The sequence below is a fragment of the Drosophila takahashii genome, chromosome 3R (genome assembly GCF_030179915.1).
Source record: "Drosophila takahashii strain IR98-3 E-12201 chromosome 3R, DtakHiC1v2, whole genome shotgun sequence".
Classification (NCBI taxonomy): Eukaryota; Metazoa; Arthropoda; class Insecta; order Diptera; family Drosophilidae; genus Drosophila; species Drosophila takahashii.
This window is the reverse complement of record NC_091681.1, coordinates 35,424,910-35,439,343: the sequence shown is the minus strand read 5'-3', so window position 1 is coordinate 35,439,343 and position 14,434 is coordinate 35,424,910. Positions and strand designations below refer to the sequence as shown.

Sequence of the window (14,434 nt, the reverse complement as noted above, 5' to 3'; positions counted from 1 at the left end):
AGAAATGGGAGACTTGCTGCGGGAAATTTCTTGGCAGGCAGAAAATAGATTTGTGCCGACTGGCTGGTTGGTTGGTTGGCTTCATTGTGCTCAGCCTCTGGCGCAATGGAGTTTTAATTGTCCAACGGGGCCACATAAATTTTGGCTGCGCGATTTAAGATTTTCTAAAACATTTGAAGTCAATCTATCGCAGCCCCTTAATGGTCAGCCAGGTGCCAAAAGAAGGGGTATCTCACATAGAACAAGAGACATGACCACAAAACACAGAACACACAAAAACAGAAACTGAACATTTGGCTAAAAGCCAAGCAGACGGCAGGAAAACTCTTAAAGTGTAACCAAATCGTTTGGGTTTGTGGGAGAGGGGAGAGGGAAATGTTTTGCATTTCAAATTGCATTTTAATCGCATTTCAACCTGAAATGCCATTAGACATAATTCGTTTAGCTGCATTTGTCATTGGCTATATGGCTACATGGCCTAGCCGAATCATTTCGATATGGGGGGATTTTCGGTACTGTTTCGCTTCGGCGGAGGACAATTGACGAACGTCCGCACACGTAAATCAACTTTGGCATTGATTTCCACTGGCTGACTCGACTGACTGGACCGACTGGATGTCCCCGGCTGATTGTGATTGCGATTTGTATGCAACTGTCCAGCAGATTATGCAATCACTCCACTCCCCGACCTCCTCTTCATGTCAAATTCAAATTCGTCCTGCCGTAATTGATTGTGAGCCGTCGCCCATCCACTGACATTTAATCAATTTATGCCCGGTGCCCGGTGCAGTCAGCAGTCGAGAGTGCCGAGTGAGTACCCTCGCGAGTATCGAGTAGTAGTCTTTCGATCGATGCCGGTGCACTGCACCCGATGCTCTGCCTTGGCACCTGTCACCACCTCCAATCGAATGATCAATCTGCACCAACGAAAAAATGTGAAATACAAGAGGTAGAAGAAATAAATATAATGTAGAAGATCGATGCCGGTGCACTGCACCCGATGCTCTGCCTTGGCACCTGTCACCACCTCCAATCGAATGATCAATCTGCACCAACGAAAAAATGTGAAATACAAGAGGTAGAAGAAATAAATATAATGTAGAAGTCACAGAGCTGATAAGAAAATAGCTAAAAGAACATAAATATTTAATATATATTTTTTAATGTTGAAATATTAAAATTTAAAATTTCTGTTCTTTTTTATAGCTTTCAAAAAATCATAAAACATAAAATAATATTTTTAAAGTATAATAAATCATATACTCATAATTTAAATATGTTCAGCATGTTTTTCTAGACCACAAATATTATTAGAAAGACATATCTTTAACCATTTTTAATAATAGCCCCTTCTAAAAACCTAGATAAGATTTTCTTAAATATGGAATATTTTTAATAACTAATTTAACATTTTCGCAAATGTTCTAAATGATTTTTGCACAACTAATAGAAAGTTATTTTCCACAGTGAAAAGCGGGGCAATGTCTCTCTTCTCTGTGACTCTTGTTCAGGTATAAATAGCCGTCTCACCTTGCCGATGAAGGTGTTGAAAGGCAGGTCCAACGATTGATCTGCTGATCGGCTGGCATATTTAGATTTAAATTTAAATTAGCCCGACGCAACTTATCGATTTACCCGCGAGCTGACCCTGAATGAGGCATTCTTTTCTTTAACGAGACGAGAGATATATATTTATTTAGCCGGCCAGCTGCTCGAAAAACTCAATTTCCTGCGCGAAGACTGGGGAACCCATCAAATGCTTTACGACGGCAGACCGCAACTTGAAATTTAACACACGTTGTTCGGCTCTGACCCCTTTGGTCTATCGGTCTGTCTGTCTGGGCTCTGCTACTTTTTCATTTTTCGCATGTAATGTGTGTAATCAAAGTAACAAAATCCAAATCATATTTCCTTCATTGACCACAAAATGTGGGCGGCCAACCCTTTTCCTTTTCCCTTTTCCATCCCGCACAACCCACACATTCATCTTCGGTGCGCATATAAAACATTTTACTAGATTTATACAATCAATGCTCTCGGTTGCTGCCTCGGAACATTTCTTAACCTTGTTAGATGCGATTTTTTACTCTTTTTGCCCACAGCCAAAATTATTGGTCTGCGCATATGTAATCATCTCTGTGTGGAAAAGTAGGAAAAGGACACACCATAAAGTGCACACAATCAAATCGAAATTCATTTTTAGGTACAACTCCTTTGAGGCTGCATGGATATATGGTTTTCGGGGGTCTATTCCTTTATCATCCTTGATTTCCTGTATTTCTGGCAGGCTGAATGGGTCTGCGTTTCGGCCACTTGATAGTCAGCAGGACTTTTTCGCATATGTCGGCAATATTTTATTTATTGACATTGCGCTTTATTAAAAGGTGTTGGACGGCCAACCCTTATAAGATTTTATTAAAGATGTTGAGGGGAATGGTTCTGAATTTTTCAGAATTTTGTTGTATTTATTTAATAGAAAAGCTTAATTTATATAGTGACTAACTTACATGTAAATAACTCAAACAAAAGGTGTTTTATGGAATGGGGATAAGTGGGTTTAACTAACAAAACTGCCGAGTCAGCGGGGTTTGGGTGTTTTGGGGTCAGGGGTCGGGGTCTTAAGGTCTGACACCAACACGTCGCTTGGCGGTGGGCGAGAGTTCATTATTAAAAGTTTTTAAAAGCAGATAAGTGCACAGACTGATAGAGATACTCGTATCCCAGTTGGGCAAACACACCCAAATACACATGCAAAAATATTGTAACACTGAGGAAAAAAATTGTTAATAAATCTTATAAATTAGAAATATTTTATATTTTACAAAAATAAAAATCCCGACTTTTAAGAAGTGATTCCCTAAGATCATATTTATAAATTATTAAGATTATAGTAAGATAAAATGATCCCAAAAATAAGTTGCTTACACCTAAAGTATTAAAGTGAAGGTGGAGAGTGCAGTGAAAACCTAACGTTAGTCCCTACTCGGGCGCCACTTGATCTTAACTCAAAACATTTCATTTCAGTTTAAGTTTTAAACCAGAAAATAAAAGCTATTTTACGAATGAATGTAATTTTTCTAACAACTAAACTTAACCACTCTAATTAGTAGTTTCTCGCAGTGCAGTGAAGCGATAACGATGGCCCCTGCTCGGGCGCCACTTCACCTCTAATTGAAACATTAAGTTGCACATCACGTACGCGGTGTCAGACACTAGACGCCAACAACAGCCAGGATTCAGGATCTGGGTGAAGGGAAGGAGCTTCCCTAGGAGTATGCTAAAATGCGGCTGCGGTGGCCTTTGGTTTTACCTTGGTCCTGGTTCCTTTCCAATCCCCCCTCTCTCCCTCGACTTTCAGGGACTATCAACCACTCAGCACTTTATTTTTTCCGTGTTGGCATTTTAAAAAGGCATTTAAGCTGAGCTGCGAGGGTTTTTCGTTAAGTGTGCAGAGTGATTATGCCGGAAATTTGTTTGTCTATGATTTGGAGGAGTTTCTATCCGTGGGGGCTGGCGGCAGGCAGGGTCTGATAAAGATCTGCCGTCGTTCGCGTATCCACTCGGTCATCACTAGTTAGGGGTTAAAGGGGATTTAATTTAAGGTTAATTACTAGCACGAAACTCACCCCATTTGGAGCCCACAATCACGGGACAGGCGGCATGTCTGGTGAGGATGTCTCCATTCCCATTCGTATCCAAGTTATGCCAGAAGATGGCAGTTCCAGCCCGGGGATACACGGAATAACCCACGGTTGGAAAGGCAGTGGCTCCTCCCTGTTCCACGTCAGTCAGCTGGAAGGGTAGGAAAATTAAAATTTTATATGAAAATATCAATTATTATATCTACTTACATAAAAAAGCACTGTGGCAATACGATCTCCCAAAACTTTGCCCTGGCGATTAATTTTTTCTGTGTAATTACTGGATGCAAAGTTGAAGTAATCCGAGTGGGTAAGATAGTGGCCACCTATTCCGTAGTTTATCACCTGAAAATAAGATATAATAATTAAATTTTCCTGATCTACAGTGATAGATTTTAGTTTAACCTGAAATTCTTCTGAATCGGTTAAATCAAAACCTGTCATATCTTGAATCCTTCTAGTAATCCTCCTTGTTAGCTCATTATTTTTTCTAATAAACCAATATGCTTTGGCAGTCCTTCCCTTGTTTTTATTTTTAGGGTTTCTGTTATGGATTCTAGCTATTTTCATATTTTTAGTGGCCTTGCTAATCAACATGGATATTTCCCGTGCAGAGAGCACTTCGTGGTAGAGCAGTACATAGGGATTTAGGCCAATCTCTTCCATTTTCAATGGTGCCAAGCGAAGAAAGGGAGTGGTGGTGAAGTTGTAGAAGCATTTTAATCTATTGGGTTTGTTAATCTTTCCCCTGCAACTTAACGTATAGTTATCTACTATTGGAACTTTCTTTTGCTTATTTTCTTCAAGTGTATGGTTTGCTTGGTTTGTTTTGAGGGCTGTTGCTTGCTTCCTAAGTCGCATAAAAGCAGCATCCTGGGGTTTGAGTTCCAAGGAATCATCTAGTAAATCCAAGGTTTCTGTATAACATTCTAGGGAATTTGAATTAGATTTTAGATAGATTATAACAATACAACTAACTTTCTTTCAAGTGGGTCTCGACAAGTAACTTTAGAACCTCTTCTTTTTCAATAGCCAGATGCTTTGGTATAACCAAGACATCTTTTTGAAGACGATGAGGAACCTCTTGCAGCCATTGAATAGCTTCCTTTGTTTTTTTTTCCTTTACAAGATGTTTGCCCACTGCTAAAATATCTGCACAACTCATACTAGAACTTTATAAGGTGTATTCCGAAACTGTAAAAATATTTAAATAACCAAAAACTTTTTAATGCTACCCACTTATACTGCTTTCCATTGATTTTCCCCTTGACAAAAGCTGCGATATCAAGATTGTAGGTGCTTTGGATGCGGATTACTCCGGTACACGCCTCCCATAGATCAGTTTGAGTGGGTAGTTCATCCCGCCAGCTGTCGAAGTTTATCAATTGTGAGAAGCCCGCCGGTTGTTCCATGTATTTTCGCCATTTTATCCAATCCTGATTCAGTCTTCGTATGAGTGAAAAGCTATTCAAAGGATTGGATAGATAGGATATAGGATCCTGTCTTCCTTTCTTGTTTTCAGAGCGCATCACTTTGATTTGACTAAGAAACTGTATTTTATAGAAGGTAAGGGCTCTTAAAGACTAGTCAAATTCACCTGCGAATGATCTGCAGCTTCTCTTCTAGGTCCTTGGTGTAGTTATCCAGGTTATTAATCAGTTTATTTTCCAGTTTAAGAAGAGGCACCATTGTCGCCAGTGACAGAGAGTGACTCTTCTCCTTAGTACTCTTTCCAAGAACCACGCTGCTGAGAATTAGTATCAGGAAGACATAACCTGCTAAAAGCCACCATTGTTTGTCCTTTGATTCCATGTATTATCGTTATTATATAAGTTTTTAAATTGACATTTAGTCAGGCCTACTTAGTTATAGTCATAAATAACCATTTTGTTTTTATGAAAATTTCTTAAAATCTTCTTAATACATTTTTTTTATAAACAATTGTTTTTATTGTATAAAATAAGTTTCTACAAAATTTGCATTTAAGTTGAGGGTTTAAAGCAGGGCCTAACGAACAGCTGGCTTAGTTCGCGAATCCACTCGGTCATTACTGACAAAAAAGTTCAAAATAAATTCTGATTATTTAGAAATAATAAGTATTATGAATCTTACCCCACTTGGAGCCCACAATTACTGGGCAGGCGGCATGGAGAGTAGAAGGATCCCCGAGCCCATCTGTATGAAGGTTGTACCAGAAGATGGCGGTCCCAGCTCGAGGATAGATGGTATATCCTGATTTTGGAAAGACAGTGGCTCCACCCTGTTCAACATCCGATAGCTAAGGTTAAGAAACAATTTTAATAGTAGAGAACCATTAATTTTTAAATAAACCCACATAGAACAGAACTGTGGCTATGCGGTCTCCCAATTGTTCGGCCATGGAAATTTTTGTATTATCTACATTTGTGTAGTTGAAGTAATCCTTGTGCATATTATAGTGACCTCCCATACCATAGTTTATAATCTAAAACAATAAATATATATATTAAGTTTAGATATATTTGTAATAAGGTTTGGGTTTTTTTCTCACCTGAAACTTTTCCGAAGTGGTCAAATCCAGGCCCGTAATATCACGTATTCGCCGTGTTATCCCTTTGGTCATCTTGTTGAAATCCTTATGTATCCAACGAGATTTAACAGTCCTCATTCGTTTAAAGGCTGCTCCTTCGACTCGAAAGACACCACTAGCCCGCAAATTGGAAAGGGCCAATTCTTTCAGCTCTTTTGATTCCTTTGGGGTAATCACTTCGTGGTGAAGCAGCACATATGGATCCAAACCAACTTCCTCAACTTTCAGTGGAGCCAATCGAAGAAAAGAAGTGGTGTTGCAGTTGTAGAAACAGTGGAGTCTACCAGAGACCTTTGCCACTCCCCTGCAAGCTAAAGTAAATGCCACTCCCAATGGATCTTCAGGCTTTTTGGGTTTTTCAAGTGTGATATTCTGGTGGATTTCAACCAACTCCTTTGTTTCATCACAGAGTCGCAGGAGTTCAGCATCGTGTGGATTGAGCATTAGGCATTTTTCCAGCAAAGACAAGGCTTTTGAATAGTTCTCTAAACGATATTAATTAGATTTGGTATAGTAAGTAAAGGTACAACTAACTTTTATGTGCATGGCATTCTGCAAGTAATTTAAGAACCTCAATTTCCTTAATTGTCAAGTGGTCAGGAACTGCAAAAAGATCCTCCTGAAGACGATTTTGAACCTCCTGTAACCATAAAATAGCTTCTGCTTGAGCTTTTCCCTTGGCAAGATGTTGACCTATAGCAAAAATATCCGCAGTACTCAAGCTTACACTGAAAAAATACAAATTTTATAAATCATAAAAAAGGATATTATTTCAAATACCCACTTGTATTGCCTTCCATCCAGTTTCCCCCTTATTATATCTTCAACTTTAAGATCATAAATGATCTGAATGCGGACTATGGCAGCACAGGCATCGCCCAAGTCCGCTTTCTTGGGGAGATCTTTCCACCAACCATCAAAGTTTCTCATTTGGACAGTCCCAACTGGCTGAACCATGTAACTCTGCCACTTTAACCAATCCTGTTGCAATCTTCGGATGAGGGAAAAGCTATTCAGGGGATTGGACAGATAGGAAATGGCATTCAGTTTTCCCTTTTCGTTTTCAGAACGCATTACTGGCACGTAACTAGGGAATAGAAAGTTATGGGGTAACTATGCCTTATAACTATCAAAACCTCTCACCCCTGTAAAGTCTGCAGCTTCTGTTCCAGTTCATTGGCATAGTCTTCAAGGTTGTCGATCAACTTATTCTCAAGATCAAGAAGCGGAGGCATAGATGCCACCGATAAAGCGTGGTTTGGTTGTGCTTTACTATTTCCATGAACTGCGGCAAAGATTACCTGCAGGATCAGGATATATCCTGGTAATTTTTTCCATTTGCAGTCCATTTGTAAAATACAGCTATCAAAATGTATTTGTGTGGAGATTGCTATTGCTAGATCTACTTAGATATATCAAATTAAAATAAAAGCAGCTTTTTATTCGAAAAAAAAAACTGAATTTTTATTTTTAGTCATTATAATAGGAAATGCTATTAATTTAAATAATTAAACATCAATTAAGGGGAACCATTGATACCAGCGATAAAGAATACCTTCTTTCAACCTTAAACTCACCATAGGATATAAGAAGCATAATCAGAAGGAGTTTCAGCACCATTTTGTGGTTCATTATAAAGCGTTTCCCCAAAATTCATAAAAATATTTGTTTAAGCAAACAATATTTGTAGTATAATTGGATGGCCTCCTTTTCATATTTAAATATTTTATGATCTTATTTTAAAAATTTTAGAATTATAAGAAAAAAAATCCGGCATTTAATTACTATTGTTTTCCTTTTTTTTGGAGATATCAGTTCGTTATCTTATAATTATAATGCAAACAAAGTGTCAAATTACCGCTGATTGATAGGCGATATGTGGCAGGTATTTCCACTTGTTGATTATGATGAATGGTTTGGGTAAAGACACCTTTAATTATTTCGGTTAGGAATGTTGAGACTTCAGAATTGACTGCACATTCTTCTTATCGCTTCGAAAGTGAGTTTAATTGACAGCGTGATTGATTTTGACTTGAGTTTATTGAGTTTCTAGGGGTCGTATAATATCACTTTTCTAAAAATAGTTAACACTGAGAATCACATTGACTTTTTGAGACAAGGTCTGCTGAATAACTGTTCGCGCTCTCGAATCCATTTGTTGCACACTATAATATATGGAATTTAATATGGGAATATTCTAAATTGTAATACTATTTACCCCATTTGGAGCCCACTATTACGGGACAGGCGGCATGAAGGGTTTGGGTATCGGGCTGACCGTCGTCCTTGAGATTGTACCACATTATAACCGAACCGCGTTGGGGGAAGATGGCCTTTTGGATGTTTGGAAAGACGGTGGCACCACCCTGTTCCACATCCGTTAGCTTGAACACATAAAAATCGGAGAATTATTATATTATTTATTCAGAATAAATATAGAAATTGGAATTATTTTTAAATATTAATTAATCCTTTTAAAATTACTCACATAGAAGAGTACTGTGGCAATCCGATCACCACTCATGGCAGTCAAATTTGAGTTCTGATAAGAAATATAAATAAATAAATATAAATATAAATATTTCGTCTAGACTTTGGCTACTTACAATCTGGTTAAAATAATCGTAGTGCTTATCGTAGTGGCCACCCAAACCGTAGTTCATTAGCTGCAGCATTTCCGAGCCGACGAGATTAAAGCCGGTCATATCGGTGATTCGGGCAGTTAGTCTCTTGGTGAGGGGACTAAAGGAATCGGGGAACCAGGCGACCTTGGAGGTCCTGGTCTTGACCACTTCGTTGCGACCCGAGGAGGCCTGGAAGACGGTGGCTCTCTTCAAGCCCGGAGTGGCCATTCCCTGGAGTTCTCTGATCTCTTTCTCGGAGAGCACATCGTGGTATAAAACCATATAGGGATCCAGACCCACCAGTTCCATTTTGAAGGGAGCCAGGGTCAGGAAGGGCGAGGTGGTTGTATTGTAGCGACAGTGAAGCCTGGCATCCGTGGACGCTGGGAACTGACCTCGGCAGCCCATCTGGTAGGTGTTCCCTGATCCCTGAGTCTGCAATGGTTTCTATTTCCCGGTTTCGGTTAATTTTACCACTATTTCAGTGGTTCGAAGTTATCATTATATTACCTTCAACAGGGGCGCTTGGTTGGTGCCCGTCCTTATCAACGTTTCGATTTCCGACCTCCTCAGCAAAAGTTTAATATCATTCGGTTTATCAGCCAGTGCAATGTTGACAACTTTCAGAGCATCCGCATTTTGGTCTATATGGAATTTATTATTATTATTATTAATATTTTTATAGGCAACCCAAGCTTACTCAGTTTTAGCAAGGTTTCAGCATAGACCATTTGTACTTCGGTCTTGGAAAGCTCTAGAGGAGCAGCTAGTTTATAAACCTCCATTAAAACAACGGACTGATAGAGCCAGCCAGCAGCTGCCAAGTAGTTTTCCTGATCAAACAGTATTTGACCCATGGCATAGGTGTCCAATGCTGTGAAACTCACACTGCAGAGTAAGTAAAGGTTTAGATTATTTAAATAATAAATATAGAAATAAATTATAGCCCACTTGTATTGTTTTCCATTGAGCAGGCCATGAGCTATTTCAGAAATCTTCAAGCCATAGGTATTTTGAATGCGATCCAAGGCAGTGACAGCCTCCTCCACATCGGTGTTGGTGGGCATATGTTCCCTGAGCTCTTGAATCCGCTCCACCTGCGACAGTCCGATGGGATCGTCCATATAAAGCTGCCATATCATCCAGTCGCGATTCATGCGGCGTATGAGGGAAAATGAGTTCAGGGGATTGGACAAATACTCCTCCGTGGAACCACGGGCTCTGTCGTTTTCCAAACGAAGGCTGGTTATGCTTCTGAAGATAAATAAAAAATATATATTTAGTAAAGATTTTTCGATTTAAAATATACTAATTTCCTGTTTATGTGATTTTCTAGATAAAAATACTTTTATATTTAAATAGGAATGGGACAATTTAACTAATTTCTTCAGTTTTAATTTCATTACTAAAAAATCGAATTACCTTTTAAAAAACAACCAAAATATTATATTTTTTTGGGGTTTTATAATCGAATAGTATTTCATTAATAACCCACCTCCTCACGGTTTCCAGCTTTTTCTCCAGTTCGACGGCATAGTCCTCTAGGTTATCAATGAGGTGCTTCTCCACATCCAACAGCTTGACCATTCCGGCCACCGAGGTGCAGTGGCTCTCCTCACCCTTCGCCTGCCGGATCGTCATCAGGAGGAGGAGGAGGAGCACCTGGCAGGCGAACAGCTTCATCGAAGAGCGCATCGTGGGTTACCTTTTCGGGTTGGAGTTCTGTTTGGGTCTACGTGCCGGAGCCAACTGTTGGGAGCCAAAAAGCCAAAACAGTCGAAGTTGGCAAGTTAACATCGGGCCGAGATAAATATGCCCCGAGTTTTCCCGTCCATGCTGATAAGCAGTGCACATTGATAGCGACACGCAGCGATTTAATTAACCGAAGAGTACCGGAACAATAATAATAATATCGCGTTGGCGCTACGTGCTTGCGAAGTGGAGAAGAGCTGCGTCACCAGAAGAACGTGCTCACAGCTCAGCGAGATCACTGACCACCGGCAATATAAATAATAATAATAATAATGTCTGTAATGGGTCAACTCAGCGGGGGAATCACCCACTGACGCCCAAAAGTGCTGAGATAGTCGAAAAAGCTCCGGCAAAGCTTAGTTCAATCATTTTGATAGAGTAATCTGCAGTATAGCAACCTTAAATAACTAATATATATTTTAATAGATTAGAAAAATATTTATGTTGTGCTTGTAGATAAGTTGTAATCAAACTTAGTGGTGCTTTTATTGATGTGTATAATTCTTTATTATTATATATTATCTGTTATCATTATATTATCTTATTTGAGAGATAATGGACTTATTTTTCTCAAAGCTTGATTACTTAGTTTATTAATTGGCTCATAAATATTTTACTTTTATTTTGACTATGTCGGATTTTCTCGGGTTTTCAAATTGTATATACAAATATTTTATTTGTGTTCCAAGTTCGCTAGTTTTTACTTATGTTATTTTTGAATTTTAAAACAAATATCACAGTAGACTTTTCAAAAGAAATATAAATATTTAAAAAATACCTCGTTTCACAAATAGTACACACAGAAAAATTCAGGTCCCCAATCGTTATGAACAATAGGCAGTCGTATCAGGGCCGTCCACTGTCCTCGCAGAGCACCGACTTCCTGTTCTACCTGCCCGGAGCCCTGCGTCCTGTTCTGTTCCTGTTCTACACCCTGGAAACGATGTGCAACATAACCTGCCTGGCCTATCACATCTCGGGCTTTCAGACCGTGAATCTGGAGACCTTTGGCCTGGGTGGTCGGATCCACGACCTTTATCTGGGTACCTTCTACTTGTTCCTGGTGCTTACTTCCTTCCAGAGCGTGGCCATTTGTACGGGTCACACGCCCAATGTCCTGGTGGAGATCTACAAGGCCTCGGCGGCCGCAGTAGCCTTCATCCTGATTTCCCTGACCACCTTGTGGAATGCCGAGCGGCAATCGCACTTGTTTGTGGGTGCCATCGATCGAGAACGCTACTCGATACACAGTGTTTACAATGAGGACCCGCCCAGTCACCCGATCTTCAAATTTATGAGGGGTCAGTCCATCTCCTCGCTGTGCTGCGGACTGATCTACATGCTCCATGCGGCCATCATGATCGACGTCAAGTTGACCTCGAGGTTCAACGACCGCGGCAAACACGCCCCCATCCCCCTTTTCGTCCTGGGTCGGGCTGTTCATAGCAGGCTAAATAGGTACGCGTGGTTCCAGGAGTTCTGCGAGAACGACTCCATTGACATTTAGATTTGAAAAATAGGAAAAGTTGGAACTTAATATGTCCTGCTTAGGATAATACTGAGCTGCTTTTATCGAGTCTTATTTTTAAATTGTTTATATGGCTCTTCGTAAAGAATTTAAAAATAGGATTTAAATAATAAAGCTTAAAGAGGAAAAATTTGGATTTTGTCATTTCAGATACCCGTAACTCAGCTAATGGAAGTGCGAGGGAAATGGAGATATGCACTGCGTAAATTTCATTATTTGCCAATAACTTTTTAATGAATTGTTCGATTTGAAAAATTTTTTCTTCGTAGATATTAATAAACACAACAAAATGAAATTTTTTTGAAAATATTTTTGAAAAATCTTTATAAATAAGAAACCTTTTGTTAGATGTCACAGGAGAAAAACATCGATAAGCAATTTCGTTTTTCGTTTGTATTACTTCGTTATGTCCGGAGGATCCCTGTTTACTTGGGTACACGGGACCGGTGTCCTAACGCGCGCGGATAGTGTGGTCGGGAACTACCAGCCTGAGGCGCTGCGACCCGTCCTCTTCGTCTTTTACACCCTGGAAACGGTCTTCAACATGTTCTGCATGGGCTATCACATCTCGGGCTTCATGACCATCCAACTGGACTCGTTTAGCTGGGACGTGCAGGCCGTCCACTACTTCTACCTGGTGACCTTCTACGTCTTCATGGTGCTCACTTTGTTTCAGAGCGTGAATATTTGCACTGGTCACAAGCCCACCGTTTGCACGGAGATCTGGAAGGCCACGGCGGCGGCGGTTGCCTTCACCTTAATATCCCTGACCACGATGTGGGATGCGGAGCGGCAGTTCCACATGTTCATCACCCTGCGTGATGATAATGACGAACCCCCGTATCATGGAGACTTCGTAGAGGATAAGCCGGTGCATCCGGTTTTCCACTTCCTGCGCGGCCAGTCCATCTCCTCGCTGGCCTGCGGAATGCTCTATCTGCTCCATGCCACCATCATGATCGACGTCAAGTTGACCACCGACCTGAACAAAGGTCAGGTGAAGGGCGACTACATGCCCATTCCCCTCTTCGTCCTGGGACGCTGCATCCACGCCAGGCTAAACAGGTTCGAATGGTTTCGAGAATTTTGCGAAAACGAACCCATTTACCTCTAGGACTAGGATTTTAGGAAGCCATTAGCTAGCCGGGAAAATGAATGTCAAAATTCTAGTTTCTAGTTGCTTTCCAAATTTTTTACGTATTTTTTTAATATTCTTGATAATGTAAATATGTATTTGGAATGTACTCATATATACTTATGCTTGATAAAGATAATAAGTATAATATATTACTACCATATTAAATAAGAATGTCATTCATCCTTAATCTCGAAATTTTATTTCCAATCGATTGACATTTTTTTCTGTTTACTTCATCAGTGAAATTTTTTATTCCAGTTTTAGCAAAAAGTATCAGTATTTTAGAGCTCGTTGAGCTCGTAATTAAATCGATTGACATTTAAACCTTCAAATTCTTTTTTTGACCATTATTTGCAAAAAGTTGTGATGGTACCCTTATAATAAATGTGAAAATTTATATAAAAAGCATTTTTCTAAATCCGTCGGAAAGTATCGGGAATTAATTTACTTCTTTGTTAGCTGTTCAAAATAGTTAGCATTTTGAATTTTGGAACATTTTTGTTTAAGTTACAGCAAAAAAACTCTCAGAAAAATAATATGAAAAATGTTTCGAAATCACCTAATTAATTTCGATCTTAAAGAGTGTCATAATGCAAATAGCAATCGGATATCTGGCAGTCGGAGCACTCGACCGAGCAATTCTTATGGGTTAATGCTCGCATTGCTGAACAATTGCTATCTGGCTTCCGCCATGAGTGAATCCATTGAAAGGGTTTTTGTGGAAAACCTAAATACCGTTCTGTTCTGTTTGGGGGGAGCCCACTTGTTGTTCTGTGTGTGCCAAGGTAGGGCGAAAAAGGCTTTAAATTTTACACTTTTATGGGTGGTACTGCGTGGGGGTTTCGGGTCATATGTACTGCCGTTGATATCGGCTTAACTTTGCCATAAAACTGTCAGCGTCATGCCTTCTGCGGGGTCGGATGGTTGGACAAATGAAATAAATTTTACAGCCAAATGGACAGAGGGCAGCCGAACAAAAAGACTGCACCAGAGATTTGTGTGTGCGAAAGGCAAATCTAATGCGGACAACAAAAGCACCTGTGACCTGGAAAATGTCCTGTGTCCAATGTCCAATGTCCTGGCGGCCAAACCGAGTTTATGTCCGTGACCGTAGACGACTTTCGGGATCCTGTGGATACCGGGTTGGCTTTACGGGTCCGCCTGTCAACAGCTGGACGGGCC

The 14,434-nt window shown here is 40.0% G+C and overlaps 5 protein-coding genes across 6 annotated transcripts; 2 read left to right on the top strand and 3 right to left on the bottom strand.

The window, feature by feature from the left end:
- Positions 1-3,361: 3,361 nt before the first annotated feature.
- LOC108059598 (prolyl 4-hydroxylase subunit alpha-1-like) lies at positions 3,362-5,491 on the bottom strand. Of its 2 annotated transcripts, none has more exons than XM_070217329.1 (7): positions 5,239-5,491; positions 4,881-5,183; positions 4,620-4,813; positions 4,047-4,558; positions 3,852-3,986; positions 3,627-3,792; positions 3,362-3,570 (listed from the first exon to the last, which is right to left on the bottom strand). In XM_070217329.1, the coding sequence occupies exons 1-7, from the start codon at positions 5,451-5,453 to the stop codon at positions 3,479-3,481; spliced, it is 1,617 nt and encodes a 538-aa protein (XP_070073430.1). In that variant the 5' UTR covers positions 5,454-5,491; the 3' UTR covers positions 3,362-3,478. The 2 variants fall into 2 exon arrangements, with proteins under 2 accessions (XP_070073430.1, XP_017000435.2); XM_017144946.3 differs by having other exon boundaries at positions 3,364-3,570; positions 4,047-4,570; positions 5,239-5,490.
- Positions 5,492-5,555: 64 nt separating this feature from the next.
- LOC108059597 (prolyl 4-hydroxylase subunit alpha-1-like) lies at positions 5,556-7,616 on the bottom strand. Its single transcript, XM_017144945.3, has 7 exons — positions 7,354-7,616; positions 6,995-7,297; positions 6,745-6,938; positions 6,172-6,695; positions 5,977-6,105; positions 5,754-5,919; positions 5,556-5,691 (listed from the first exon to the last, which is right to left on the bottom strand). The coding sequence occupies exons 1-7, from the start codon at positions 7,557-7,559 to the stop codon at positions 5,624-5,626; spliced, it is 1,590 nt and encodes a 529-aa protein (XP_017000434.2). The 5' UTR covers positions 7,560-7,616; the 3' UTR covers positions 5,556-5,623.
- A 617-nt stretch (positions 7,617-8,233) lies between these two features.
- On the bottom strand, positions 8,234-10,653 carry PH4alphaPV (prolyl-4-hydroxylase-alpha PV). Its single transcript, XM_070217022.1, has 8 exons — positions 10,330-10,653; positions 9,786-10,088; positions 9,535-9,722; positions 9,345-9,478; positions 8,817-9,281; positions 8,699-8,752; positions 8,429-8,594; positions 8,234-8,375 (listed from the first exon to the last, which is right to left on the bottom strand). Exons 1-8 carry the CDS (start codon positions 10,527-10,529, stop codon positions 8,308-8,310), a joined length of 1,578 nt encoding a protein of 525 aa, XP_070073123.1. The 5' UTR covers positions 10,530-10,653; the 3' UTR covers positions 8,234-8,307.
- A 670-nt stretch (positions 10,654-11,323) lies between these two features.
- LOC108059660 (uncharacterized) lies at positions 11,324-12,244 on the top strand. The gene has a single exon (XM_017145019.3). The coding sequence runs from the start codon at positions 11,413-11,415 to the stop codon at positions 12,091-12,093; it is 681 nt and encodes a 226-aa protein (XP_017000508.2). The 5' UTR covers positions 11,324-11,412; the 3' UTR covers positions 12,094-12,244.
- Positions 12,245-12,450: 206 nt separating this feature from the next.
- On the top strand, positions 12,451-13,417 carry LOC108059659 (uncharacterized). The gene has a single exon (XM_017145018.3). It carries the CDS (start codon positions 12,521-12,523, stop codon positions 13,226-13,228), a length of 708 nt encoding a protein of 235 aa, XP_017000507.1. The 5' UTR covers positions 12,451-12,520; the 3' UTR covers positions 13,229-13,417.
- Positions 13,418-14,434: the final 1,017 nt, after the last annotated feature.

Coding starts and splice junctions, on each gene's coding strand:
- PH4alphaPV (XM_070217022.1), bottom strand. CDS start 10,529: ATGCGCTCTTCGATGAAGCTGTTCGCCTGCCAGGTGCTCCTCCTCCTC. Junction 9,723..9,785: donor CTCAATGGAAAACAATACAA/GTGGGCTATAAT, acceptor CTTACTCTGCAG/TGTGAGTTTCACAGCATTGG. Junction 9,282..9,344: donor ACCAAGCGCCCCTGTTGAAG/GTAATATAATGA, acceptor ACCGGGAAATAG/AAACCATTGCAGACTCAGGG.
- LOC108059598 (XM_017144946.3), bottom strand. CDS start 5,453: ATGGAATCAAAGGACAAACAATGGTGGCTTTTAGCAGGTTATGTCTTC. Junction 3,987..4,046: donor CCGATTCAGAAGAATTTCAG/GTTAAACTAAAA, acceptor TCTTATTTTCAG/GTGATAAACTACGGAATAGG. Junction 3,571..3,626: donor GATTGTGGGCTCCAAATGGG/GTGAGTTTCGTG, acceptor ACCCCTAACTAG/TGATGACCGAGTGGATACGC.
- LOC108059660 (XM_017145019.3), top strand. CDS start 11,413: ATGAACAATAGGCAGTCGTATCAGGGCCGTCCACTGTCCTCGCAGAGC.
- LOC108059659 (XM_017145018.3), top strand. CDS start 12,521: ATGTCCGGAGGATCCCTGTTTACTTGGGTACACGGGACCGGTGTCCTA.
- LOC108059597 (XM_017144945.3), bottom strand. CDS start 7,559: ATGGACTGCAAATGGAAAAAATTACCAGGATATATCCTGATCCTGCAG. Junction 5,920..5,976: donor TAGCCACAGTTCTGTTCTAT/GTGGGTTTATTT, acceptor TCTTAACCTTAG/CTATCGGATGTTGAACAGGG. Junction 5,692..5,753: donor AATTGTGGGCTCCAAGTGGG/GTAAGATTCATA, acceptor CTTTTTTGTCAG/TAATGACCGAGTGGATTCGC.